Source organism: Nothobranchius furzeri, chromosome 6, assembly GCF_043380555.1.
Source record: "Nothobranchius furzeri strain GRZ-AD chromosome 6, NfurGRZ-RIMD1, whole genome shotgun sequence".
NCBI lineage: Eukaryota > Metazoa > Chordata > Actinopteri > Cyprinodontiformes > Nothobranchiidae > Nothobranchius > Nothobranchius furzeri.
The window spans coordinates 71816245-71842350 of record NC_091746.1 but is presented as its reverse complement, the minus strand read 5'-3'; the positions used below and the strand labels follow the sequence as shown (position 1 = coordinate 71842350).

Genomic DNA, 26106 nt, shown 5'->3' with positions numbered 1-26106 from the left:
TTTTTCAGGTCATTTCAACGTAACTTTATTCATCTTACACGATCACAACATGAACTCATCCATATATAATGAATTATAATCAAACTGATAAATCAGGCAGGTAAAAATCTTCTGAAGGACATTTTATTATCTTTAGAAAGCAAAAGTTGTCAACCTGAGGTGTTAGCGTTCATCAGGACATAAGTAGAAAACACAGAGCTCAAATATATTTTTCTATTTACAGATCAGCTGCTAGAACCAAATTTATTCACAAAATAAAACAAATCAAACACACAAAATTCATTTTCATATATTTTCACTGTGGACAAGCATCTATCCCGATCACACTGAGGTTCTGACCCGCACAGCGCCGAGCCCCGACCTCACATTCAGTCATGGTCACCTCCTCTCCATCAGAGCTGACGCACAAAGGGGCGGAGTCTTCAGGACACTCTGACGGACTCTGACAGGTACATTTCCTCAGTGATTCTGGAATCAGATTGCAAGAATAACATTTTCTTTCTAACTGGCCATCCTCATTACAGAGATGCTAAAGGAGTCCATCACACTCACCCTGACAGGTTGTCCCTGGTTTACAGTCCCTGCAGGATCCAAAAGTCTCCTCCGGCCAATCACAGTCAGCGTCTCTGGTCAACATGAACGTTCCTCCTAAACATCTCAGAGCTCCAAGCCGACAAACTCCCAACAATCTGTGGCTAGATCCAACTCTGGAGCACAGCTGCAGAGAAGGCCTAAAGCAACAAAACACCTATTATTATTAATTATTATTATTATTATTTTAATTGTTGTTATTGTTGTTGTTATTTTTATTGTTGTTATTGTTATTATAATTATTATTAATGTTGTTGTTAGTGTTATTCTTCTTCTTATTATTATTATGGTTGTTATTATTATTATTGTAATTGTTGTTGTTGTTAGTGTCATTATTATTATTATTTTAATTGTTGTTGTTATTATTATTATTATTGTTATTGTTATTGTAATAATTATTGTTGTTGTTAGTGTTATTCTTCTTCTTATAATTATTGTAATGGTTATTATTGTAATAATTGTTGTTGTTAGTGTTATTATTATTATTTTTTATTATTGATGTAATTGTTATTATTATTATTATTATTATTATTATTATTATTATTTCTTTAGTTATTATTGTTATTATTAGTATAATTATGATTGTTGTTATTATAATTTTTATTGTTATTGTTATTATTGTTGTTGTTATGATTATTGTAGTTATTATTATTGTAGTTATTGTATATAATTATTATTGTATTATTATTATTATTATTATTATTATTATTATTATTGTTGTGATTGTTATGATTGTTATTATTGTTGTTATTATTATTGCTATTATTATATTATTGTTATTATTATTATTATTATTATTATTATTGTGGTTGTTATTTTTATCGTTATTAATATTATGATTATTATTATTATCTTAGGGGTGTTCTTGCTGTGTCTTTGTAAATCCATGCTTTCGTTCTTTTTTAAACACAGAAACAGTTTTGTTTACCTGTTTGTAGCTACGGTTTCGCCGATGGCTGCCGGCTTCTTCAGGCTGACGCTGATGGTGGCGCGTCACTTCCTTCTCCGTTTATCTGCGGGCAGCAGAGGACGTTGTCGCCCTCTACTGCCCGCTCTCCCCTCTCCGACGATGCAGTCCCATGCGTGGTCCAGCGTGTAAACTCCGTCGTCCCTGTTCATGGTCCCACATCCACGTCTCCTTATCTCTATTGCTTCCTTGATCCATCTTTTGTATTTTTGTTGTTCAGTGGTTATGATCCGTGTGCTGTCCCAGTCCATTATATGGTTTTCTCTTAAGCAATGATCTGTTACGGCTGACTTCTTTATTGTACTTTCTGCTTCTTCTTTTGCTGCTCTTGTGTGTTTACGATTTGCCTCTTTCTCGCACTCCTTTCTGTGTTCTATTGTCCGTGTATTGAGTTGGCGTCCGGTTTCTCCTATGTATGTTTTATTGCATATTTTGCATGGGATTTCGTAGATGACTCCACATTTTTGTCCAGCTGATATTTTGTCTTTTGGGTGTACTAATCTGTTTCTAACTGTTGTGTATGGCTTTGTTGGTGTGTTTATGTTGTGTTTTTTCATTGTTGCTCTTATTTTTTCCGTTATGCCTCTGATGTATGGTAGGGTTATCACTGGTTTTGGTTCTTGTCTTTCTGGGTTTCTGGTTCTTTTTTTGGGTTGTTCTTTGCTTTCTGTTTTTGTTTGTTGTTTTCCTTTGTTTATCGCCCATGTCGGGTATCTGCAGGTCTTTAAAGCGTGTTGTATGTGTTTGTCCTCTTGTTTACGGTCTCTCTCTTCTGTTATTATGTTTGCTCGGTGATATAATGTTCTGATTACTGACATTTTGTGTATGGTGGGGTGTTCTGATGTCCATAATAAATATTGGTCTGTGTTGGTTTCCTGTATGTGTTTATGTTTAGGGTCCCGTCGGTCTGCCTGGTGATTTTCATGTCCATAAATGCTATGCTGCCTTCTGTTTCTAACTCATAAGTGAATTTTATGTTGCCCATGTCGTCAATATTGTTTAAGTGTTGTATTAGTGTTTCTGTTTGACCTTTTGGTATGATTTCCAGTATGTCGTCTACGTAGCGTTTCCATAGTTTTATTTTGCAGTTTGGGGGGGCGGTGGCTATGGCTTTTTGTTCCAGGTCTTCCATGAAAAACTCGCACAGGGTGGCTGATAACGGGTTACCCATGGCGAAGCCTTCCAGTTGTTTGTATATTGTGTTGTCGTATGTGAAGTAAGTGGAGTTAGCTACCAGTCCTATCAGTTGTGCTATGTCATCTGCTGTGAGGTTTGTCCTTTTATGTAAAGTTTTGTCTTGTCTGATTCTGTTAACTACTATGTCTATGGTTTTTTGGGTTGGTGTTTTTGTGAACAGAGATGTGACGTCATGTGAGATGAGTATGTTGTTGTTGAACAACAAAAATACAAAAGATGGATCAAGGAAGCAATAGAGATAAGGAGACGTGGATGTGGGACCATGAACAGGGACGACGGAGTTTACACGCTGGACCACGCATGGGACTGCATCGTCGGAGAGGGGAGAGCGGGCAGTAGAGGGCGACAACGTCCTCTGCTGCCCGCAGATAAACGGAGAAGGAAGTGACGCGCCACGATCAGCGTCAGCCTGAAGAAGCCGGCAGCTGTCGGCGAAACCGTAGCTGCAAACAGGTAAACAAAACTGTTTCTATATTATTATTATTATTGTTGGTATTATTGTTATTATAATTAGTATTATGATAGTTGTTATTTTTTATTGTTATTGTTATAATAATTATTGTTGTTATTATTAGTATCATTATTATTGTTGTTGTTGTTATTATTATTATTGTTATTGTTATTTTTATTGTTGTTATTGTTATTGTAATAATTATTGTTGTTGTTAGTGTTATTCTTCTTCTTATAATTATCATAATGGTTATTATTATTATTGTAATAATTGCTGTTGTTAGTGTTATTATTATTTTTTATTATTGATGTAATTGTTATTATTATTATTATTATTATTATTATTATTATTATTATTTCTGTAGTTATTATTGTTATTATTAGTATTATTATGATTGTTGTTATTATAATTTTTATTGTTATTGTTATTATTGTTGTTGTTATGATTATTGTAGTTATTATTATTGTAGTTATTGTATATAATTATTATTGTATTATTAGTATTATTATTATTATTGTGATTGTTATGATTGTTATTATTGTTGTTATTATTGCTATTATTATATTATTGTTATTATTATTATTATTATTATTATTATTATTGTGGTTGTTATTATTATCGTTATTAATATTATGATTATTATTATTATTGTTGGTATTATTGTTATTATCATTAGTATTATGATAGTTGTTATTTTTTATTATTATTGTTGTTATTATTAGTATCATTATTATTGTTGTTGTTATTATTGTTATCATTGTTGTTATTGTCGTTGTTGTTATTATTATAGTTATTTTCGTTATCATTGTTGTTATTGTCGTTGTTGTTATTATTATAGTTATTATTGTTATCATTGTTGCTATTGTCGTTGTTGTTATTATTATAGTTATTATTGTTTTTGTTATTGTTATTATTGTTGTTGTTATTTTTATTGTTATAGTTATTATTGTTGTTGTTATTGTTATTATATAACCCTCAGCTCTCAGAAATCATACTCACGAACACTGAACTGGCATTTTACACACACAGCCGTGTTTTCCAGGTTTTTCCCAAAGTTTACATTTCAGAGCAGTGACAGGAGGGGGCGCTGGTGCAACTGAGGATATAAGGAAAACTTGGATGAGTGTGGGATCTTTGCCAGATGTTTAACTGGAACTGAGGAGCAAACCACATCCTGAGTTTTGTTAAACATTGACTTCTATTTCTCTCAGTCATCATGGTTGGATAGACACTAAACTCAGTGATCCCATCCCTGCTGGTTTGAGCTACTTTGATAGATAAAAAAAAAAAGGTGAATAAAAGTTCCAGAGGCATTCCTTCATGGAGCGTCTTCCCCTGATCTCGCTTAGCTGTGTTTAGGTCTTAAAGGTCAGCTGTGAACACGGTTAGACTTCATTTACCTGGTTTACAATAAATCCGATCAGGCGAAGGAGACCACTGCAGGCTGGAGCCACACATCACCTCTGACTCCTCGCTGTCCAGCACAAACCCAGCAGGACAGGACAGGGACACTTTGTCTCCGATCTGATAGGCCTCTGTGATGGGCATGGCCAAAACTAAATCATTGATTGGAGGATTTCCACATGTGGAACCTGTGGGGAGAGGAATTTTGAGCAACAGGAAAGAAACATTCTTCAACGTAGTAACTGACTATTGAAGAATGACGATTTAGAAATGGCAGTTTTAGTCATTTTGGCAAAGCTAATGTGAAATATTTTACCTTGCAGTTTATAAATTAGGAAACAATAATCTAATAAAAATAATCAAACAAAAAATATTTTAAGTCACTGAAGACTTCCAACAATGTCACATTTTTTTGGAAAACTTCAGTAAAGACATTCTTTTGTTAAAGCATCAGTGACATTTTTAACAGGGAGCCTTAGGCCCTGTCCACACGTAGCCGGGCATCTGCCAAAACGTAGATATTTTTCTATGTTTTGGCCTGTCATCCACACGAAAACGGAGTTTTTTCACACAAAAACAGATCTTTTTAAAAACTCCGGCCAAAGTGAAGATCTGCGTTTTCTCCGTTTTGGGTGTCTGCGTGTGGACAGACAAAACCGGAGTTTTAAGGTCCGCAACGTCACTTTCCACAACATAAAAATGCTGACATCACGTGTGCGACCTGTGTTTACACTAGCCGACAGCATGGATGCCCTCAGAGTTGCGCTCACTTTATCAACTGTCCAAGCGCTTTCTGCTTGTTTGTTTTTGCAAGCGGAATTACTGCTCCTTGCGGAAGACCACAGACGAAGGACGAGGTTAAGAACGGGGGAAGTACTGCCGCCTACAGGTCTGGCATGTCCTTAACAACGTATTTATCCGGGTACGTGTGGACAGAGTTTGTTTTTAAAACGCGGTGGTGTGGATGCAAGTTTTTGGAGGGGCGGATATTCGTTTTCAAAAAACCCCGGCTACGTGTGGACTAGGCCTTAGACACTTCCGCACCACGGGTCCCCGGAAGAACGAAAAAATGAAAGCAAGTCAACGGGCCTAAAAGCACTTTTTTTCTAACCCGCTTTGCCTAACGCCCTGGATCGCACATGTTGTACTGCAGTTTAAATGAAAACTAATGATGGGTGTTTCGACTACGCCAGTCACGCACTTTGAGATTTATCAGCTTCTAAAAGTTCGTAATTAGCATGACTGTACGCTGGACATCGGCACGTCGCATATGTGACATCACATAATCTCCTCCCCCCTGGCATAGCTGCTACTTACCACGTGACCAGATTTATGGTTCTTTCCTCCTGTGGGATGTTTGCTGAACTTACGGCCCTTTTCCTTCAGTGTTCTCCGTGTCTGGTTCGATGACGTCACTTTGGTGAAGCGCATTTGTAGCCCTGGACTTATTTCACAAAACCTAAAATATCGTTCCCCCCTGTTCGAAAATAAGCGCGTTCTTGGTATCAAAATACGTTTTTAAAATTCACGGGCAACATGTGTGAAATCCATGTTATAAAGCAAGCGGAACTAGAAAATAGCGTTTTTAGCCCCGTTGACTTGCGTTCATTTTGTCGTTCTTCCAGAAACCTGTGGTGTAGAAGTGACTTAGGCTCCCTATAGCATGTTGTTTCTGACGTAGCAGTAGGAAGAATGTACAAAGATAAGTCTCTCATTCCTGACGATAAGACTTACTTTTACAAAACATCTCTTCTGTGTTCCATTTCTCAGCACATGTGGCCACAGCATTTCCAACGAGGTAAAACCCATCTATGCAGGAGTACTGCAATGTGCTTCCAACAGTGTAAAACTCTTTAGGATTCTAAGAAAAATGATCAAAAATGTTTAACGTCAATAACATTTTCTGCTCTTTGATTAAAAACTGAACTTCATTGAATCATTTGTTGTGGAGTACCACAAGACTTCATATTCAGTCCCATTCTTTTCTCACACTATGATGTCCATTTTACAATTATTGTATAATTTTATTATTTATTTGTTCAGTTGTTGACCTATACAGACCAAGTCTAAATCATTTCTTCATCCCACTTTTTCTTTACATTTTTGGAACAAAAAATGGTGGATTTGACCTGTCATCACTTTGGTGTTGCCAACTGTTCAAACAGCAATCATCCAGTTTCAATATCTAGCAAGGCATCTCAGTAGAATGGCTAGCCAAGAAATCCAGACAGACAGTAGGCAAATCAAAATCATTTTTCTTTGCAAGTCAGTCCTGCCACACTCCACTGGAACGTCAGCAGGCCCGAACGGTCTTGTGGCAGTTTGGTGGGCAGGATGTTGTGACAGAGCGGAACAACAAAGCGGCTTGTTTGAAACAGCTTTGTTATCAACTGCTTAGGCTTGAGTTTTTGTTTGAGTCAAGAGCAGACAGATGTACAGAAGTGTTTTATTTAGAGAAAGGATGTATTTGCATCTTCTTCAACAGTGAATGGTGGACTGCCCTGTTGACTGACATCTGTAGCCGTGAGTGTAGTCTTGGGCGGTATACCGGTTCATATTAAAAACCGGTGTTTATTTTGGTTATGATATGAATTTTTCACATACCGCTGTACCGGTGAATGGCCTAAACAACGTACAGAACATTCGTAGTAGGAAAGTGTTTCAGTGGGGACTCATTTCACTGCTACACACAAACACCACAGCGTGGTGAAACCAAGAAAGGAGGCTGGCGGGAGCTGTCACAGCGACATCAAAACTTCAAACACAGAAGAACATTCCAAAAAGAGGAGCCACATCTGTTGTTTGGAGGTATTCCGGGTTTAAAAGTTCGGACGTGGAGCAAACAACTATTACATGCCAATGCTGTCGAGCGACGGTGGTAGCCGGCGGGGGTAATACCAGCAACTTGCTTCATCACCTCAGCCGAAAACACGTCTTGGAATACCAAGCATGTCTCAAGCTTCTTTCTGCACCCTCCACCTCCAAGGCGAAAACAGCTAGTAGCAGTCAGAATCAGATGTCCATTAAAGACGCGTTAGCTAAAGGGAGTGTATTTTTTTCCAAAAGCAAGCGGTGTGTCGAGATAACCAACGCAATAACGTTGGATGTGAAATCATAAAGATGGTTAGCTGCACTGATTTTATCTATAAAAAGTTGATTTTGACTGCAATATTGTATCTTTCTAGTTGTTTTTTCTTAACTGCTTTCTTTTGACAAGGGTACTTTGAGGGGGTTTATGCATTTACCTACCTGTGACTGGACATGGAAAACCTGGTATTCCGCACATGAAGGTAAAACGGGCTATTTAAGGCCAGTCTAGTGCAGTAATTATTTTCTTATACAAATAATCTGAGTAATCAAGGCCTTGTTGAAAAATACCGCCAAATACCGTAAAACCGATATAATTTTAAAAAATACCGTGATGTGACATTTTTGCCATACCGCCCAGGCCTAAGTGAGTGTGTCATGATTGTTGTCCAATAGCACGTGGAGACGGTTTGAAAGACAACAGTAAATTCTGCCCCACGACAGAGATCTGTCTCTGGGTCGCGGCCACACAATATTCACATATATAGGATAGCTTGCTAAGCTGTAGAATAGCACCAACTTTTCAAATTCCAAGTGGAGAACAAAAGTCGGTGGTCACGTTTTTGAGATCCAGGTGTAGTTTTCTTGTGGCATCCCCTTATTTTAACAGGTACAAGGAATACCTGTGTTTAACGGTTGGTAGTTTATTGTTTACTGAAGTCATTCTGAGTGTTAGTCTTCATTGGGTTATATCATTTTTTTTTCTTTTTGAAGTTATTTACAAATGTTCAGCAAAATTAATAAACCTCTCTGATATACAAGAGAAAAACAAAAATTAAGCAGATAATGATCATAATGTCAGTTTCATCATCTCACCTCAATGAAGCCATTCTTCAGGTTTGGAGGAAGTCCGCAGGTTTTCGGTGGAGTTACAGAAAGACCGAAACACTGAGGCTCCATCATCCTGAGAGGAGAGACGACATACTGGTTCATACTGGTTCATCCAGCCACTGCATGACAACATCAACAGGGTCACCTCATCTCTAGGTAATAACTCTGAAGCTTGGTCACTAATTTGGCAGCACAAACAGTTGTCTGTTCAGGTTTGGGATTAGGATTATTGTAATAAATAACTAACGTTCTTTCTTTCTCACTTTAAGTATTGGATATCTGCGTCCTCACAAGCCTTCTGTTCTGTCTGAGGTCCAGTGCAATCATGGCCTCCTCTGGGGGAAGGGTTGTTACAGCTTCGGGTTCTTGACCTTTGACCTCCGGAGCAGGCTCCCCAGGAGGACCAGCAGCTCCAGCTGCCATGAATCACCCCTGGGTGAATTAAAAGTAGATATTGGGGCGATGGCAGTCAACTGACCACATGATTGCATTGTTCAGCCTTATTGCACAGTCACCAAGGTTTACCTGGCTGTTCTCCAATCACAGCCCCCCTCTCACAGGCTGGTCCAGAGGTTCCGGGTCGGCAGGCGCAGCGACACTCGGTGCCGGTCAGCAGAGGCTGCCCGTTGTTCTGGCAGGGCCGGCAGTGGCAGGGATGCTGCTCTGCCAGGTACTCCTCTGTGGCCCTTTTCAAGTGGAGTTTCTTCAGACCGGCACACTGGACCTCCTTCACCAGCTCATGCAGAGGTCTCAGCTGGGACACAAGTCCACGCTTCGTTAATACGCGCTTAGATTAGATAGGGATAGAGGTAACTGTAACGAGCCAACATTATCAGCACTAATTGGTGCTGCATCTGATGCCCCCCCCCCCCCCCCTCCCCGGGTTACATGCAGCTGGGTTTCGAACCTCCGAAGCAACAGTGCTACCAACTGAACCACAAAGCAGCAGCTATGTCAGAAATAATTACATTTGATCCAGTAAAAAAAGACATTTTCCTCCTGCAGAAAGGATTTTCCGACTTTTACCTTCTGGTTTATGATGTCAGGAAAGTCTTTGACAGACGAGGCCCAGTTATTGTAGGTTTCACCATTAGCTTCTGGGTTCTGCAGGTCCAGAACGGAAAGAGCTCCTATGAAGCTGGGATCTCCTCCAAACACTTTGACATTGATGGACAACTTGTTATTGTTGCTTCCTGTGGAGAAAACAAGCCAAAGCTGCTTCAGGATCAGTCTGATTACGTTTGTTTCACTGATCAGACTTTGAGACGCGACTTCTTTTACTCACTAGAGCTGGATTCCAGATGTTTCCTCAGTCTTTCACAGGTCACCTTGACTTTCTTTACAAAAAGGAAACGCTTCACTTTTTTCCAACACCTCTGGTACTCGACGTCCGTTACACCTTCAGACAAACGAGGACAAAATCAGACCAGTGACATCACTGACTTTGGTGCCTGAAAAGGTCTCTCTTCCTCCTGAGGCTTTAGCATCTAGAACCACGTGTGCAGATCATGTAAACACGACCTTACTGTCTGATGAATGAGTCTGACGGTCCAACTCCAACAAGCCTTGGTACTCGCCTCCGAGAGTACCCTCTGAGAGGTAGTGTGTGCCGTACGTCTGCAGTACCTGGCGGTACGCTGAGTGGTCGTATGTGAGCGGCAGCGAGGCCAAGGCCTTCCAGAAGCCTTCAGATAGAGTCAGATACTGTGGGGCCGAGTTCTGAAACTGGGCCAGCTCCACTCTATTCTTCAGGATTATAAGTCTGTTGGCCTGGATGGTGAATAGAGAGAGACTGTATTGTGGAACCCACAAATTATGGTACAGAACTACAGACATCAGGCCATGTTGGTCCCACTGAGTTTGGGTCAGCCCAGTTCCCTTGCATCTATCACTTATCCCTCCATTTGCCTTTCAACGCCAAACAGTCTGCATCCCGGTAGAATTGATGCCACAGAGCTCTGGTTTAACGTCTCCTAACTTTTCAGCCACCTGATGTGTGTCAGAGGTCACATTAAATGTATTCAGGCCACATCTAAGATGCCCGAATCAACAAAGACAAAGGTTTTAAACTGCACGACTCCAGCTAACAAGTTTCTGCATTACTAACTGATGACACATGCTAGATCTTTCTAATGGGCCATTCCCATCTGTACCGGGTCGGCCCGGGCCGGGTAGCATAGGTTGTTTACATATCTGGGTGGCCTGGTATTTTTCCGGGCCAACCAAGGCTCATTCTCAGCCCTCTTCTCGAGGGGGTCTGCTTCAGGCCGACCAGGGCCAACACACCCACTGCTGACAGCAAATTCACACCTTCCATTAGAGCAAGCCTCTGATTGGTGGGTAGAATCAGCCCACATGGGCTTAAGACATGGATGTGTGGGATCAACCGGGCCAGGCTGGGGCCGACTGGGGCTACCCGGCCCGGACCGACCCGGTACAGATGGGAATGGCCCATTAGTCTAGTTGGCACAGTGAGGACCTCTCACCTCTTTAACAAAGTCAGGAGATGTCACAGTTGGGTCCAAGTGCTTCAGGTCCAGGTTCATGCTTTCCTCATGGACCTGAAGCTGCCCCTGGCATGGTCTGTGGTCATGAGGTCTGAGGTGAGTGGTTCCTTCCTAATCCTTCTTCTTCTCCTTTGAAAAAGGCAGGCTGGACACCAAAAGGGCATATTGCTGCCACATCAACCTCCACAGCCTAACCAGCGAATTCCTTTTGCAAACGTTAATCTCTGGTTCTTCAAGCCCTTAACCCCTCTTCCTGTTCTCTCGCCACATTCACCTCTCCAGCCATGACTCAGGACCGCATCTCACCCTGACCCGCTCTCCATGACTTTATATCATTTACTGACTCAAATCACAGACGTTTGAGTGACCTTTGTTGTTGTGCATATAGGTGTACACATACAGTTTAAACCCTTAAGCCTGGTTTATGCTTCTCCGTCAGCTCCGCAAGGGACAGACACACACGGATTGACGGAAGCGTTTTGCTCTCATACTTCTCCGTCTCCTGGAGAGCGTTGCAAAGCAATTGCCCGGCAGGACCACAGAGGGCGTAGCGCTGTTCTGTGGTATCCTGTCATGTATCGGTCCAAGATAGTGTGTTTATATTGTGTTTTTTGTGTATGTAAGAGACTTTTAACACGGACAAATTTGTCTCTCATTCTCCCACCGCTTCATGCGCTCCCCACCTCTAAACCAGCGTTTCCTGTCATTTCCGTCCACAAATAAAACGCTTGCTGTGCATCTTTTCACTCCTCCAGTCACGGGAGGATGAAACGTTCATATTTTTAGAGTTTTTTCGCGAGGTATTCTTCAAGCTTCTCCGTGTCTGCCGCTAGTTATCCTCGGCTCTCTTTGCAATGGCGGCGCTGTTGTTGCAAGTCCGAGCAACCGGTCAAGGCTTAGAAACAGTGGTCAGAGACAAGGGTCACACAAGGGTCAAGAGGACAATAGTTCAGGACTTGCTGGTGAGGACAGAACTAGGCAAAGGGTCAAAAGACAGGCTGGCTTCTGTGGATCCACCCATGGACCCACCCCTGGGCCCGCCCCTAACTCCACCTCTGGCGGGAAAAGAAGGACTGGCATGGAGTGAGGAAAGTCCAACTGGACCCAGAAGCTCTCAAGAATGCTGAGGGAAGATCTACAATTTGCTACCAACATGAAGATTTATGACCTGTGCTCTCATTCCAGGAGTGCAGCATGTAACTTTTGTGACCTCATGTGAATACTGCATGTAGTGAAAATGATACCAAATGTCTTATGTAGAGCTAAAAAAGTGTATTTGGTAAATGACCCCTTGACCTAAACTGTCAGGAGAGAATGACTTGTGACTCTTACATTGTTTAGAGCAGTCTCAGAAATGATATAAAAGGATGCAGCTCAGATCGGGAAAGGATTCAGTTTTTGGGGAGATTCTGAGAAGACAGGAGCTAGTGTAAACTAACTCTTATTTAATCATTTTGAACTAATCCCTCCTTGGGGGATAGCAGTTGTTTTTTATTTACCCATTTTTGTATTTTGATTTTGTAATAAACCTTTTTTGAAAAAGAAACATAATCCTGATTCTTTCAGGTTTTCTCTAAAGCTTCACGTTTGGGGCCCTGGCCATAAATTGCACAGAGGTAAGCATATCGATGATTAGTCTCTGAATTATCTGGACTTACTTTACAGTTTATAATAGAATAATATAAAGAAACCTTAAGATAAGGGAAGTTTTAACTTTCCCCTCCTTGCGAGTAACGAGTTGTCTTAAGGGCGATAAAAGCAAAATATTCGAGGTTATTTTGGCTCTGATTGCAGGTTGAAAAAGTCTCTAATCAGCTGGAAGGTTGGATTAATAAATAAATTGATAAACTTATGATAGCCTGATCAACTAGCATAAATCATTTTATAGTTACCAACCTCCCACATAAGCTGTTAGAGGCGCAATTAATTCCGGGTAATCCAAACAATTGCTGAGAGGCTTGGCTTGCCTCCAGACTTCTCTCTAGTATCTTAACCAAAAGGTAACGAGTTTAAAAGAAGTGTAGTACTCTGGGGCTGGCTATTCGTGCAAGTCATTTCACCCTTAAAATAAAAGACAAGATTCTAATTAGATGGTCCAAACCCGGGTCTAGTACAATTATACTCGCCGACATCCCCTCGAACCCTGATGGATGCACCGTCTCATAAGTTCTAACGGAACTGGGTTTTAAAAGAACCGGTAAATGGGACGGGCACGCGACACTGTAAACAACAGAGGCATCCTGACCAATGTTGTAATTTGAAGTGTATATTTATATACTGTAATTAAATAATTTAATTACCCGATTTTGTATATTTATACAATCTAAGTAATCAATCAGAAGAGGTTGTTTTTATCATCAGGGAGTTTACTTAAACACTTTGTATTGACTGAGAGATAAGAAAAGAGAGAGTTGGGATCGTTTAAGAATCTTTAATTTCTATAATTATAAATTCTTACAATCTACCAGGACTATCTCAATGATGGATGCATATGGATTTAGATGTTTCGTGTTGGTGTGTGTGTGTGTGTTTTGTTCAGAATCTCTAGGCTGAGTAGCGGATCTGGTTGTTATGACTAGGCTACCATGAGGCTTCAGAAGCTGATGACATGAGCCGCCATATTGCCGTACCTTAGATGGAGTCTCCCGTGTAGATCAGGAATTGCCAGGTTCCAAGACCTCGGTTGTACTGGAGCTGGTTGAAACAGCGGTCACAGCACACAACGCCCGTCTGAGGATAACTCCGTTAGTGGTTGGCAGGCGCCAGCAAGTTCACTCTTATTTTGAAGGACCGTCGTCTCGTTGGTATAAACGACAGAAAATCTCCAGCTTGACAGATTTCAGCTCAAAGTAGGAAGTACAAATGGCCAGTCTGAACTTCTCAATGATGATGATGGAAATCCGTAGGAACTCGGATGTCCTGGAGCTGAGTTTAACATGTAACTGCTGAAAGTGGAACGTAACGTGGAACTGACTTAAAATGGCGTTGCCTTCTTTTTATATCTCCCAGTTGTTTAAGAATCTTAGTAAACTGGATTGGACTACTTTCATAAACAAACCAGATTCTGCCCTACCACAGACGAAAGTTCTGATTGGTTGAAAACAATGTGTCATGCGTTTCCATGGTAATGCATATCAGTGTGTCTGGGGCAGCCCTGTTTATTCATTTAAACACATAACTCATGACATCTTTATTTCACAGATCATTCACCTGATTATTAATGATCAACAAATGCTTTGATTAGCTTATCACAAATAAAGTACTTTGATTAATCAATGAAAAGTGTTCTTCTGTTCTTCTGTCTCTTCTCCTGGAATGTAAACATACTGAACCAAGCGTCCGACCTTGGCGATGGTACTGTGTGAAGGGGCAGCTGTTAAGGGCAGACCATTATACTTCCTAACGCTACACCAATCACAAGCTTGCGTAATCCGTTTCGTTCGACGGATGTTTAAAAAAGTGGGCTCGACTCCGTACGTACTTGCGTGCCTGCCGGAACCCTACGCAAGGACGGATAATGGCGTTGCGTGTCTCCGCGCTGACGCAGACGGAGAAGCATAAATCAGGTTTTAGTCTTTTTATTCAAACGTCTTTGATTTGGCCTGGATCAGCTGGTCTTTGTTGTTTACTGTACTTGTTAAATCTTGAGCCATAGCTAACACTAACGCTACTGCTGCAGAATAACACAGCCATGAAGCGTCAAGCCGGAGGTACGTGGCATAAACCCTATTGTCTGTGGGATGTAGGAGCACCATGAGTCTGGTGTCCAACCATAGCAATCATTGGGCAAGAGGTGAGGGACACCTGCTTAGGCGACCGGCCTGTAGCAGGACCGTATTCAGACCGGCAGCTGTTCACAGACGTGCTCTATCAGCCTAATGTGCATGTGTTTGGTTTGTGGACCAGGAAGACACATGCAGACTCAACTCCGGGAGGTGGAGGTAAGACTTGAACTCAAGGCCTTCTTGCTTCTTTCTTTAACCGCCTGTTGTTCCATGCAGCCAATTGTTAGTGAACGTTTACTTCCTGTAAACATAGCTAACTACAGCAACGAGTCTCCTCTTGCCCCAAGCCAGTTCTTGGCTTTTAAAGACTTCAGAAGTTTGTTTTGATGGTTTTTGTGGCCGACCTAATGACCTGTTAGAATCCCGCTGACGTAAAATGAATCTGCAGTTGAACCCATACCAAAAGGTGACATTGATCCATTACTTAAACAAAAGTGCTGACATCATTCCTGACTGAGGGGGCAGGGGTAACACCAGGAAAGGGAGGGAGATCTTATCTTCGGAAGACGATCAGGTAAAACGTTCACCTTGTTGTCGGTGAGCTCTTTGTGGAAAGAGCGGCGGTCATGTCCAATCAGTGCGTTGGACTGAATGTGTTGAATGTAGGACCAGGAGCTCTCGTAGGACTCGTCACTCTCCTCGTTGTCTGCTTGCACCTACAGCACACCAAACCCAACACAGTTCAACCATCCTTTCTAATTTACTTCCTAATCCTCTGTAAAGTCCAGAAATGGTCAGTTTTCACCTACATGCCACCGGTCATCAGCAGACCTGATTCTATTCTCCAAGGTGGATTTTATGCTCTATCTCCCTACAAGTCCAGAAGGATACCGCAACCGTGTTGACATTTAAGGGGGAACACGATGTCAGCCTGTGTTCCCAAACAAAGCCTTCTTTGATAACACCGCAGGGGTGCCACTCTCTGAATAAAGTGAACGTTTTCATGAAATTAAATTAACAAATGTTATATGGATAATAATAATGTTTTGATTGATCAGTGCTTGAATTACTGAACTGAAATGAAGCATTACATTGATTTATATATATGGTAATCAGTAATGTTTGATATGACAAGGCAATCATCACCCGCACCCAGACACAAGGACAAATTAAAGTTAAGTTAAACTCATGACACATAGATATTTCCTTACTCCAGATCAGAGCACCCGGTATCTCAGGAAGGCGTGATGTCTGAGGTTGTCTTGGTAATATCCCTTAACATGGCACGTTCCGATTGGCCAAGAATTCATAACATGAGAATATTAAAACAGAATCACTCAGGTGATCCAGAGTGGCATTCTAGCTTTCCATCATTCAGCATTCAGTTCTAGAGAACGCTACGGAACGGCCGTCCGGAGCGACACCTCTTTAACCCTGAGCATTTCTGGCAAGCTGCCAAAACCCTGCTAAACGCTGCCTACCGCTGACACAGCAAACGGTTCCTGCAGAACAATGCTGATATTGTTCTGACTCCTAAAGCTTGGTTTATGCTTGACACATTTACTTTCCGCTTGGTGATGCGGCTCGCGGATGGAACGCGCTTCACAACTCGCAGCGTTTATGGTTCGTGCGGCTTGTCTCTGCGGTGAGCCAATATTCTCCCAAACTGTAGGGGGCAGCATGGAGCTCTACGGCATGCATCCAACACTACACCATAGTAGAAGTAAAAATTACTGTTTACAACATGGCATTTTAGCATTTTTAACAGCGTCCTCATCTTTTCCGACAGTGCGAGCTATTTCTCTCCAAGAATTATTAACAACATGTTGATCACGGTGATCTCTGAGAGCTGAATCATACAAATGTCTGTATTTACGAACCTCTGCCATACTAGTTCTTGCCGGTCCGCCATGTTTTTCCGCGTCCAACCGTCCGCGTGGTTAGAAATTTTCCTAGGTGCGCGTTGCGGATATTTTGGGCCGTGCGGAGGTGCGGTGGAGGGGCGTGGTTGTTAAAATGACGCAGTTTCGCCGCGCGGAGCCGTGCAGACCTCGCGGACGCATAAGCATAAACCAACCTTTAAGCGTCCGTCTAGACGCAATGGTTCCATCCATCTGTTGTGACCCGGAAACGTCTCTGGACTGAAGAATTGGTGCTGCGGTTATTCTACAGCCCTCGGTGCCCAGAGGTCATGCGACCTCCCTGACCTTCGGATCCACGAAGAGGATCTCCAGGAAAGGGTGAAGTAGACACGCAGATAGCGTCTGATGCCTTTTTGATAATAATCAACTCCATAGCTTAACGCAAACCAAACTCTTTCCCTTTTTCACCCAGAACTCAGCTTTCCTAGATACGAAAGTTCTGATAACATCACATTCACACGCAGGCACCATACATCACATCTCATCCACCTAGATCCATCCATCACAGTAACATTAGATAACTTGTCGTGTTTTAATTGTTTGGAAAATAAATTCCTACTTTTTATGAACCTGAATCTTTTCTTGAATCAAGACGAAGTGTTTACAATCCCTGAATGAACACGAATCCTAGAATCTTCTGATTAAACAGCCAAAGACCAAGCAGGGTGATATTCCATATTTATATAGAGTATCACAGCTTATTGGTCATAAGTAGAGGTAATATATTAAGCTCTTAAAGCACTACATTTACAAACTCCTACACCTCTGTTGACTCGGTTACACTCGCTCTCATTACTGGACACAAAACCTGAACATTTCTATGTGCAGAGGAATTACTTTATATCTGTTCATCACTTTTCTTTTGGCCTTGTTGGTGAAAACAGTTGAACCAACTGCATCTGTGAAAGAATGCTGGTAGCAAATGAGCACTAGACATGGACCGGGCTCGATGTGGTGTGGTGAATGATGAAGGTACTAATCTTGATGCTACATACGGGTGCTTTAGGGGCTGGGGTTCATCAGATAGTTGGAATGTGGTGTGAACCGGGCCTAAGGCCAGACCCAGTTTGAGGTGAGTTTGTGGGTCTAGAAGGAGTTAGTTAACAAAAAGCAAAACAACAGGTTTTAGTTTTAACCGCTTCAACACGCCTGATTTCAATCAGCAGGTGATTAACAGGCTTCTGCAGAGCCTGATGAGCTGCTGCACAGGTGATTCAACCACTGAATCAAGTGTGTTGGAGCAGAGAAACCACTAAAATGTGCTGGATACCAGCCCTCCAGGACCAGGATTGAATACTCCTGACTTAAGGAATCATATGAAATAAGGTCTAAAACTGGGGGGGTGGGGGGGTGGGGGTGCAACCTCCAAAACATTTACAAAAACTCACTTAAAAAAGAAATTTTGTCTGGAAAAAAAGACTCAAGACGACCTTTATGAGCTGGTTATTTTCACTGTTATTATTTTAGTTACAGACATCTAAACAAGGCTTTTTTCTAACTGCCCAACCAGGAGTTTCACTCACCTCAAAGTTGTACCTGAGGATGTTCTGAGGCAGTCGGTACATCACCTGGTGGTCCCCGCTGAAGACCTTCCTGCACTGTCCTCCAAAACTCGTGGTGGTGATCACACCGGATTTCAGCTTTCCAGTTAGCACATCATATCTGTGAGGCATAGCAAACAGTTCAGGAGTAAAGGTGTGTGTGTGGGGGGGGGGGGGGGGGGGGGACGACACTCTACTCACCCCTTCCCTGTAATGTCAGAGTTTGGAGGTACTTTGTCTAGATCGCAGGAGTACACGCCGCCATCTTGGCCACAGTTTCGCTCATCCAGCCCGTCCTCGCAGTCCTGGTCTCCGTTACACACCAGAGACTGGCTGATGCACTGACCTGAACCAGGATGGAGGAAACGTTTGACTTTACTGTGCATTTCAGGAAGCTTCATAGCAACATGATCTGATTTTGTTCACAGCTAGTACCAGAGGTGCAGCGGAATCTGTCTCCACAGCCTGTTGCAACAGGACATGTCTTCTGGGGTACACATGACTGTGTTTGAGAGGCTCCTCCAGGACACGGGGTCCCCCCAAACTGAGCAAATACGTCCACACGACGAGTTTGTACCTGAGAAGAAACATGAACGTTTTACTCTAGTGAGCGGGCTTGATTGGTTTTCACATCATATTTAAATGTAACAGTGATGGATTTAGTATGGCAGGTCTCTCCCCTCCTCTCGTGGTGGAGAAGGTACGGAGGTCCTTGTCTGTGTCGCAGAGAGCCTTTGTTGAGACTTGTACTCTATCTGACCAATGGGATGATGACAGTGAGTAAGTTTTTCCGTCTCTGGAGTTTAAAGCAGCTGGTGAGGAATGGCAGGAGGAGAGTGGATCACTGCTGAACCTGAACACTCCAGTGTTGGGCTCCTTCCAGTCTTGTGGGAAGAAACAGATCTGTCACACTTGTGTGAAGGTTATCAATAGGCGCTCCTTGTTAGGAGTCGAGGTGGACTCAGGTGTTTGCTGCGGACCGTGCCCCTGGGGGCAGCTGGAGAAGTTTGTATAAGTCTCCAGTGAACAAAAGGATGGCAGACCTCCAGTGGAGGATCATACATGGAGCTTTAGCTACGAACAGAACCAGAGCCCGCTTTGATCCAAGCACCGGGGAGGGATGTCCTTTCTGTAACCAAACAGAGACCCTAGAGCATCTGGTGGTAGCATGTTCTAGGTTATCAGGGATGTTCAGGGTTTTAGAACGGTGGGTTAGTGCACTGGGGGTGGCTTTTACCCTACCCTTATTTGTTTTCGGGCCCAAGTACAATGTCAGAAAAAAACGGACTATATTGTTATTTAACTTTTTATTTGCATGTGCAAAACTAGCAATTTGGAAAACCAGGAAAAACCAGATTCTGGGACAGAGCTGGACTGATGCTGAGCAGAGCCTGAAGGGCCTGGTGGAAGCTCGCTTAAAGATCGAACACGCTTTTTATGAACTTACTGGGAACTTGGACTTGTTTAGAGCGGTGATCTTCTCGAGAGCAGTGATGTTTTGGGGCTGTCGCCGAGCAACATGGACTTTCAACTCCCTCCACAGATTTTCTATGGGGTTGAGGTCTGGAGACTGGCTAGGCCACTCCAGGACTTTCAAATGCTTCTTACGGAGCCACTTCTTTGTTGCCCGGGCGGTGTGTTTGGGATCATTGTCGTGTTGGAAGACCCAGCCATGTTTCATCTTCAAAGCTCTCACTGATGGAAGGAGGTTTTGGCTCAGAATCTCACGATACATGGCCCCATTCATTCTGTCCTTAACACGGATCAGTCGTCCTGTCCCCTTAGCAGAAAAAAGCCCCAACGCATGATGTTCCCACCCCCATGCTTCACAGTAGGTATGGTGTTCTTGGGATGCAACTCAGTATTCTTCTTCCTCCAAACACGACAAGTTGAGTTTATACCAAAAAGTTCTACTTTGGTTTCATCTGACCACATGACATTCTCCCAATCCTCTGCTGTATCATCCATGTGCTCTCTGGCAAACTTCAGACGGGTCTGGACATGCACTGGCTTCAGCAGCGGAACACATCTGGTACTGCAGGATTTGATTCCCTGCCGTTGTAGTGTGTTACTGATGGTGACCTTTGTTATTGTGGTACCAGCTCTCTGCAGGTCATTCACCAGGTCCCCTCGTGTGGTTCTGGGATTCGTGCTCACCGTTCTCACGATCATTTTCACCCCACGGGATGAGATCTTGCGTGGAGCCCCAGATCGAGGGAGATTATCAGTGGTCTTGTATGTCTTCCATTTTCTGATAATTGCTCCCACAGTTGATTTTTTCACACCAAGCTGCTTGCCTACTGTAAATTCACTCTTCCCAGTCGTGTGCAGGTCTACAATTCTTTTCCTGGTGTCCTCTTTGGTCTTGGCCATAGTGGAGTTTGGAGTCTGACTGTTTGAGGCTGTGAACGCCGCCATCCTGGCCACAGATAATGAGTTCAAACAGGTGCCATTAATACAGGTAATGAGTGGAGGACAGAAAAGCTTCTTAAAGAAGACGTTACAGGTCTGTGAGAGCCAGAGATTTTCCTTGTTTGAAGTGACCAAATACTTATTTTCCACCCTGATTTACAAATAAATTCTTAAAAAATCCTACCATGCGAATTCATGGATTTATTTTTCCACATTCCGTCTCTCACAGTTGAAGTGTACCTATGATGTAAATTACTGACCTCTGTCATCATTTTAAGTGGAAGAACTTGCACAATCGGTGGCTGACTAAATACTTTTTTGCCCCACTGTATCTCCACTCATACACTTGCACAATGGATTGAAGCTTCATAAATAAATCAAACTGAACTAGTTCTGAAGCAAGTTTGAAAAATAAAACAGGAATTCTGCAACAGATTTATTTGAACGTCTTTTAAACAACAGATAAATCTTACTGTGGGTCCCTCTAACCTTCACTGTTCCAGAATACGAGACGTTCTCACAGAAGGAAACCAGTGAAGATTACACATGAACTGTGTTAAGTGAATGTTCTAGAACGCCTCTTGGTCCTTTACTTTTACTGGTCTCCTCTAACGAATCTCTAAACAGCCAATCAGGAAGCTGAGTTGCTTCATCCATCTGCTCTGCTTGAGTTTTTTACACAAATGTGTGTCAGAAGTCAGTAGGGTAACCTTCAGATGGCATGTTCTGGTCAAACGAGGTTTAAGAGATTAGAAACCAAACCGGATTCGTAATCTTCTGTAGAATTTGTGCCCCTGTGAGCTCACCCTGTTTGTTTTGTTGGCGCCGTGTGAAAAAGGGTTTAAACACTTTAGGACAATAGAAAGAAATTATATCAATGACTGCTTAAAGCTTTTAATATGAAATAATAATCATATTGTCACGGGTGCGAAGGTGAGTGAGGCGGAGGTGATGATCCAACTGCGGGGAAGAAGGAACGTTTAGAGGGGTTTTAATAAGGAACACGCGGGACATGAAAACAGTGGACAGACAAGGAACGCAGAACTGGGAGGGGGAGGAGCTGGGATCTAGAGTGATTGGGAGACATCAGGAGAGACAGGACTGAACAGAGTGAGGAGACAGGACAGGTTAAAGGGCGGCACCGGACGCCCAACGCAGGCCAAGATGGAGTCTGGGGGGCGGGCGTCTGGCGAGGGCAGGGCTGGCAGTGACTGGAGGCGGAGTCTCTGGAGGCAGGCCCACGGAAGGCGGAACCGCTGGAAGTAGAGTCTCTGGAGGCGTTGTCGCCTGCAGCGGTGACGCTGATTCGACTGGAGTCGAAGCCGCAGCAGGCGAAGCCGCTGACTCGACTGGAGGCGGTGACGCTGACTCGATTGGAGGCGGTGACACTGACTCGACTGGAGGCGCCGTCACCTGCAGCGTTGACGCTGACTCAACTGGAGGCGAAGCCGCTGACTCGACTGGAGGCTGGGCCGCTGCAGTGACACTGACTCGACTGGAGGCGGGGCCGCAGCAGGTGAAACCGCTGACTCGAACGGAGGCGGTGACGCTGACTCGACTGGAGGCAAAGCCGTTGACTCGACTGGAGGCAAAGCCGCTGACTCGACTGGAGGCGGTGACGCTGACTCGACTGGAGGCGAAGCCACAGCAGGCGAAGCCGTTGACTCGACTGGAGATGGTGACGCTGACTCGACTGGAGGCAAAGCTGCTGACTCAACTGGAGGCAAAGCCGCTGACTCGACTGGAGGCAAAGCCGCTGACTCAACTGGAGGCAAAGCCGCTGACTCGACTGGAGGCAAAGCCGCTGACTCGAACGGAGGCGGTGACGCTGACTCGACTGGAGGCAAAGCCGTTGACTCGACTGGAGGCAAAGCCGCTGACTCGACTGGAGGCGGTGACGCTGACTCGACTGGAGGCGAAGCCACAGCAGGCGAAGCCGTTGACTCGACTGGAGATGGTGACGCTGACTCGACTGGAGGCAAAGCTGCTGACTCAACTGGAGGCAAAGCCGCTGACTCGACTGGAGGCAAAGCCGCTGACTCAACTGGAGGCAAAGCCGCTGACTCAACTGGAGGCAAAGCCGCTGACTCGACTGGAGGCAAAGCCGCTGACTCGACTGGAGGCAAAGCCGCTGACTCGACTGGAGGCAAAGCCGCTGACTCGACTGGAGGCAAAGCCGCTGACTCGAACGGAGGCGGTGACGCTGACTCGACTGGAGGCAAAGCCGTTGACTCGACTGGAGGCAAAGCCGCTGACTCGACTGGAGGCGGTGACGCTGACTCAACTGGAGGCGAAGCCACAGCAGGCGAAGCCGTTGACTCGACTGGAGATGGTGACGCTGACTCGACTGGAGGCAAAGCTGCTGACTCAACTGGAGGCAAAGCCGCTGACTCGACTGGAGGCAAAGCCGCTGACTCAACTGGAGGCAAAGCCGCTGACTCGACTGGAGGCAAAGCCGCTGACTTGACTAGAAGCAAAGCCGCTGACTCGACTGGAGGCAAAGCCGCTGACTCGACTGGAGGCGGTGACGCTGACTCGACTGGAGGCAAAGCCGCTGACTCGACTGGAGGCAAAGCCGCTGACTCGACTGGAGGCGGTGACGCTGACTCGACTGGAGGCAAAGCCGCTGACTCGACTGGAGGCGGTGACGCTGACTCGACTGGAGGCAAAGCCGCTGACTCGACTGGAGGCAAAGCCGCTGACTCGACTGGAGGTGGTGACGCTGACTTGACAGGAGGCAAAGCCGCTGACTCGACTGGAGGTGGTGACGCTGACTTGACAGGAGGCAAAGCCGCTGACTCAATTGGAGGTGGGGCCGCTACAGACAGTGACACTGACTCGACTGGAGGCGAGGAGGTGATGCTGACTCAACTGGAGGCAGGGCCGCTGTAGGCAGTGACACTGACTCGACTGGAGGTGGGGCCGCAGCAGGTGAAACCGCTGACTCGAATGGAGGCGGTGATGCTGACTCGACTGGAAGCAAAGCTGCTGACTCGACTGGAGGCGAGGAGGTGATGCTGACTCACCTGGAGGCAGGGTCTCTAGAGCCGCTGGAGGCAGGCCTGCAGAAGGTGGGGCCGCTGGAGGCTCCAGAGGCGGAGCCGCTGACTGGGGGAGAGGTTCCCCACTGGATCCTTGGCTGGGTTGACTCATTATTGACTCGCTAATTATTTTACGGAAAACCAAGAAGTAAATTTTTAAACTTAATCCTGATTTTTTTCCCCTCTATTTTTTTATTTTTTGCATATTTACCTGAAATGTTTGCATCATATTTTTTATGGCTGTTTGAATTCATTGTGTCTTCAGATTTTTATGTTACATTTTCAACTTTTAGGACCGCTTTGGTGCTTACTGCTCATGCAAACGTAAATGGTGTAAGGTACTGTGAAAACAAAAGTGCTGCCGTGGAAACGTGCTTGAATTTGATTTTAGCAAAGAAGCTTTTGCACCCTGATGCAAGTGATCTGGTACCTTTGTGCGTGTGCAGCCATCACACTCTGACCAGCCTCCAAACGACCCCCATCTGCAGTTTATAGGCTGCTGACAGCTGGAAGGAGGAAACACTGAAATATTAGTAATTACAATAATAATTACATTTTAATGAAGGCGCCTTTCCAAAAACTCACGGCCACCGTAAAAAACGTTTTCATGAAACACGACTTTAAGTTCTGATCAAGCATCTCAGGATTGCAAAAAATGGAAAATAAAACAAAATGTAAGTGAGACAATAAATTGTGAGAGAATGTAAAGCGTGGTGACGCTCACCTTAGCGCTGACAGAGAAGCCAGTGAGAACAGAAGAACAGCAGCCAGATTCAGCTGTGGACAAAGAGAAGGTCTGATTTAACACGAACCAGAAGATTTATGGATAACAACAAACTTCTACCAACATATAATAAAGCAGAGTTGGGTTTTACCTCCATGATGAGACGCCCTCTCCTCTGGTCCAGCACCAGAACTCCTCGGGTCATATAACAAACAGCACCAAGACGGGAAGGGGAGTGGGCGGATTTCTCAACAGAGCTCGGGAATTCCCACAGTGAAGAAATGTTGATCCGATCCCTGTGAGCAAGCCACTGGTCCAGGTCAGATGATGACTCCCAAACAGAAAGAAGTCTGCGTTGTCTTCAACAGCTTCACCGTCAACATGGGGTCAGGAAACAAACTGTTCTGATTTGGTCCAAATAAACACTGTGTGGTGAAATCTGTTCCAGGGTTCTGGTGTTTATTCAGTAAATGCTGACTCAGCACAATCTGACCAAAGGTTTAGCCAATAAGGGGCCAGAGTCAACCTCTTTATGAGGAGAAATAAACCACTGTCTCTGGTCTGGTCCCGTGCTGAGCTGCACATGCACGCTCAAGCCCCACCACCAGCAGAAGATTGGGTCAGAAACAGCCAGGCTCTTCAACGTCACAGGCAAAATTTGTGTTTGTAGCCCCGCCCAATTTGGCTTGAGACCGCCCACAAAAAAGGAGAAGATTGTGCTTCTGTTTACTGTTGAGCATCATGACGATGATCACCAACGTTCTGCTCATCAAGGAGAAAACAAAAGCTCTCAAGCAAACGTCACAAATCTGAAATGTGCAGACGGACCAGGAAGCGGTTCTTCTTTTTCTCCTTCCTCTTCAGACTCGGGCTCAAGTAAATAAGACCCGTTGGTCCAACATTCTGAGTTGGTTAAAGCAGAAGAGTCACGTTGACAACCAGAGGTGGGATGTTTACATATCATGAATATTAATGAGCCAGGATTGTAATCCCACCCACCCCACCTCGACAACCCCACACCAGAGCTTTGATTTCCACAGAAAAGGACTCACACACATTTATTCGTACTAGAGACACAAGAACGACAAAAGGAGGATTTCCCATTTCTAAAGCCTCTTTCCCACGAGCGTCGGCTCCACACCGCCCGGATAGCCCTAGCCAACCACAGCCTTGATTTCATGCAAGCATGGACGTAATTTTTTTTTGGGGGGGGGGGGGGCATGTCCCCCCCACCTTTTCCAGTCAAGTTTTGACCCCTGCACTTTTTACCATCCAAAAACAATATTACGCTATATTAAATTGACACTGGTTGAGCTCTAGGACCAAGCAGAAAACAACATTTTGTGTTGAAGCCTGTTTGCCATTAGAGCATACTGTAAAGATCCCCCCCCCCCATGTCCCCCCCACCCCCACCCCACCACCACTTCTAAAGTGAAAATTACGTCCATGCATGCAAGGAATGCAGTCAGAGACTACGTTTACATGCAGCCAATATCCGGGTTATGATCGGGTAAAGGTCGGTATTCGGGTTTCTGAGTTGATCAGAATAACCCGTTTACAAGCATAAATAGAAAGAGTTACCTCTAACTTGCATAACCCGATTTAAATGCGGACGTTAGGGTAGCATCAGGACGTATGGACTACGTCCAGATGCAATATGCATCATTTCCGGTTCTTCTCGTTCCGGTATCCGTGAAAACAGCAAC

General features: G+C 44.1%; 1 protein-coding gene across 1 annotated transcript; it reads right to left on the bottom strand.

Moving 5' to 3' along the window:
* c7b (complement component 7b) lies at window positions 1-24760 on the bottom strand. Its single transcript, XM_015942577.3, has 18 exons — window positions 24552-24760; window positions 24401-24453; window positions 24107-24182; window positions 18659-18800; window positions 18425-18569; window positions 18206-18344; window positions 15348-15476; window positions 10055-10298; window positions 9814-9927; window positions 9555-9721; window positions 9054-9282; window positions 8792-8960; window positions 8514-8601; window positions 6345-6471; window positions 4607-4798; window positions 4206-4302; window positions 553-731; window positions 1-468 (listed from the first exon to the last, which is right to left on the bottom strand). Exons 1-18 carry the CDS (start codon window positions 24603-24605, stop codon window positions 296-298), a joined length of 2517 nt encoding a protein of 838 aa, XP_015798063.3. The 5' UTR covers window positions 24606-24760; the 3' UTR covers window positions 1-295.
* Between the last annotated feature and the right edge of the window lie 1346 nt (window positions 24761-26106).

Excerpts from the sequence above, each read along its gene's own strand:
- c7b (XM_015942577.3), bottom strand. The coding sequence starts at position 24,605 with ATGACCCGAGGAGTTCTGGTGCTGGACCAGAGGAGAGGGCGTCTCATC. Across the intron at positions 9,928-10,054 it reads TCAGACTCATTCATCAGACA|GTGTAACGGACGTCGAGTAC; the intron begins GTAAGGTCGTGT and ends GTTTGTCTGAAG. Across the intron at positions 732-4,205 it reads AAAATGCCAGTTCAGTGTTC|GCCTTCTCTGCAGCTGTGCT; the intron begins GTGAGTATGATT and ends TTGTTGCTTTAG.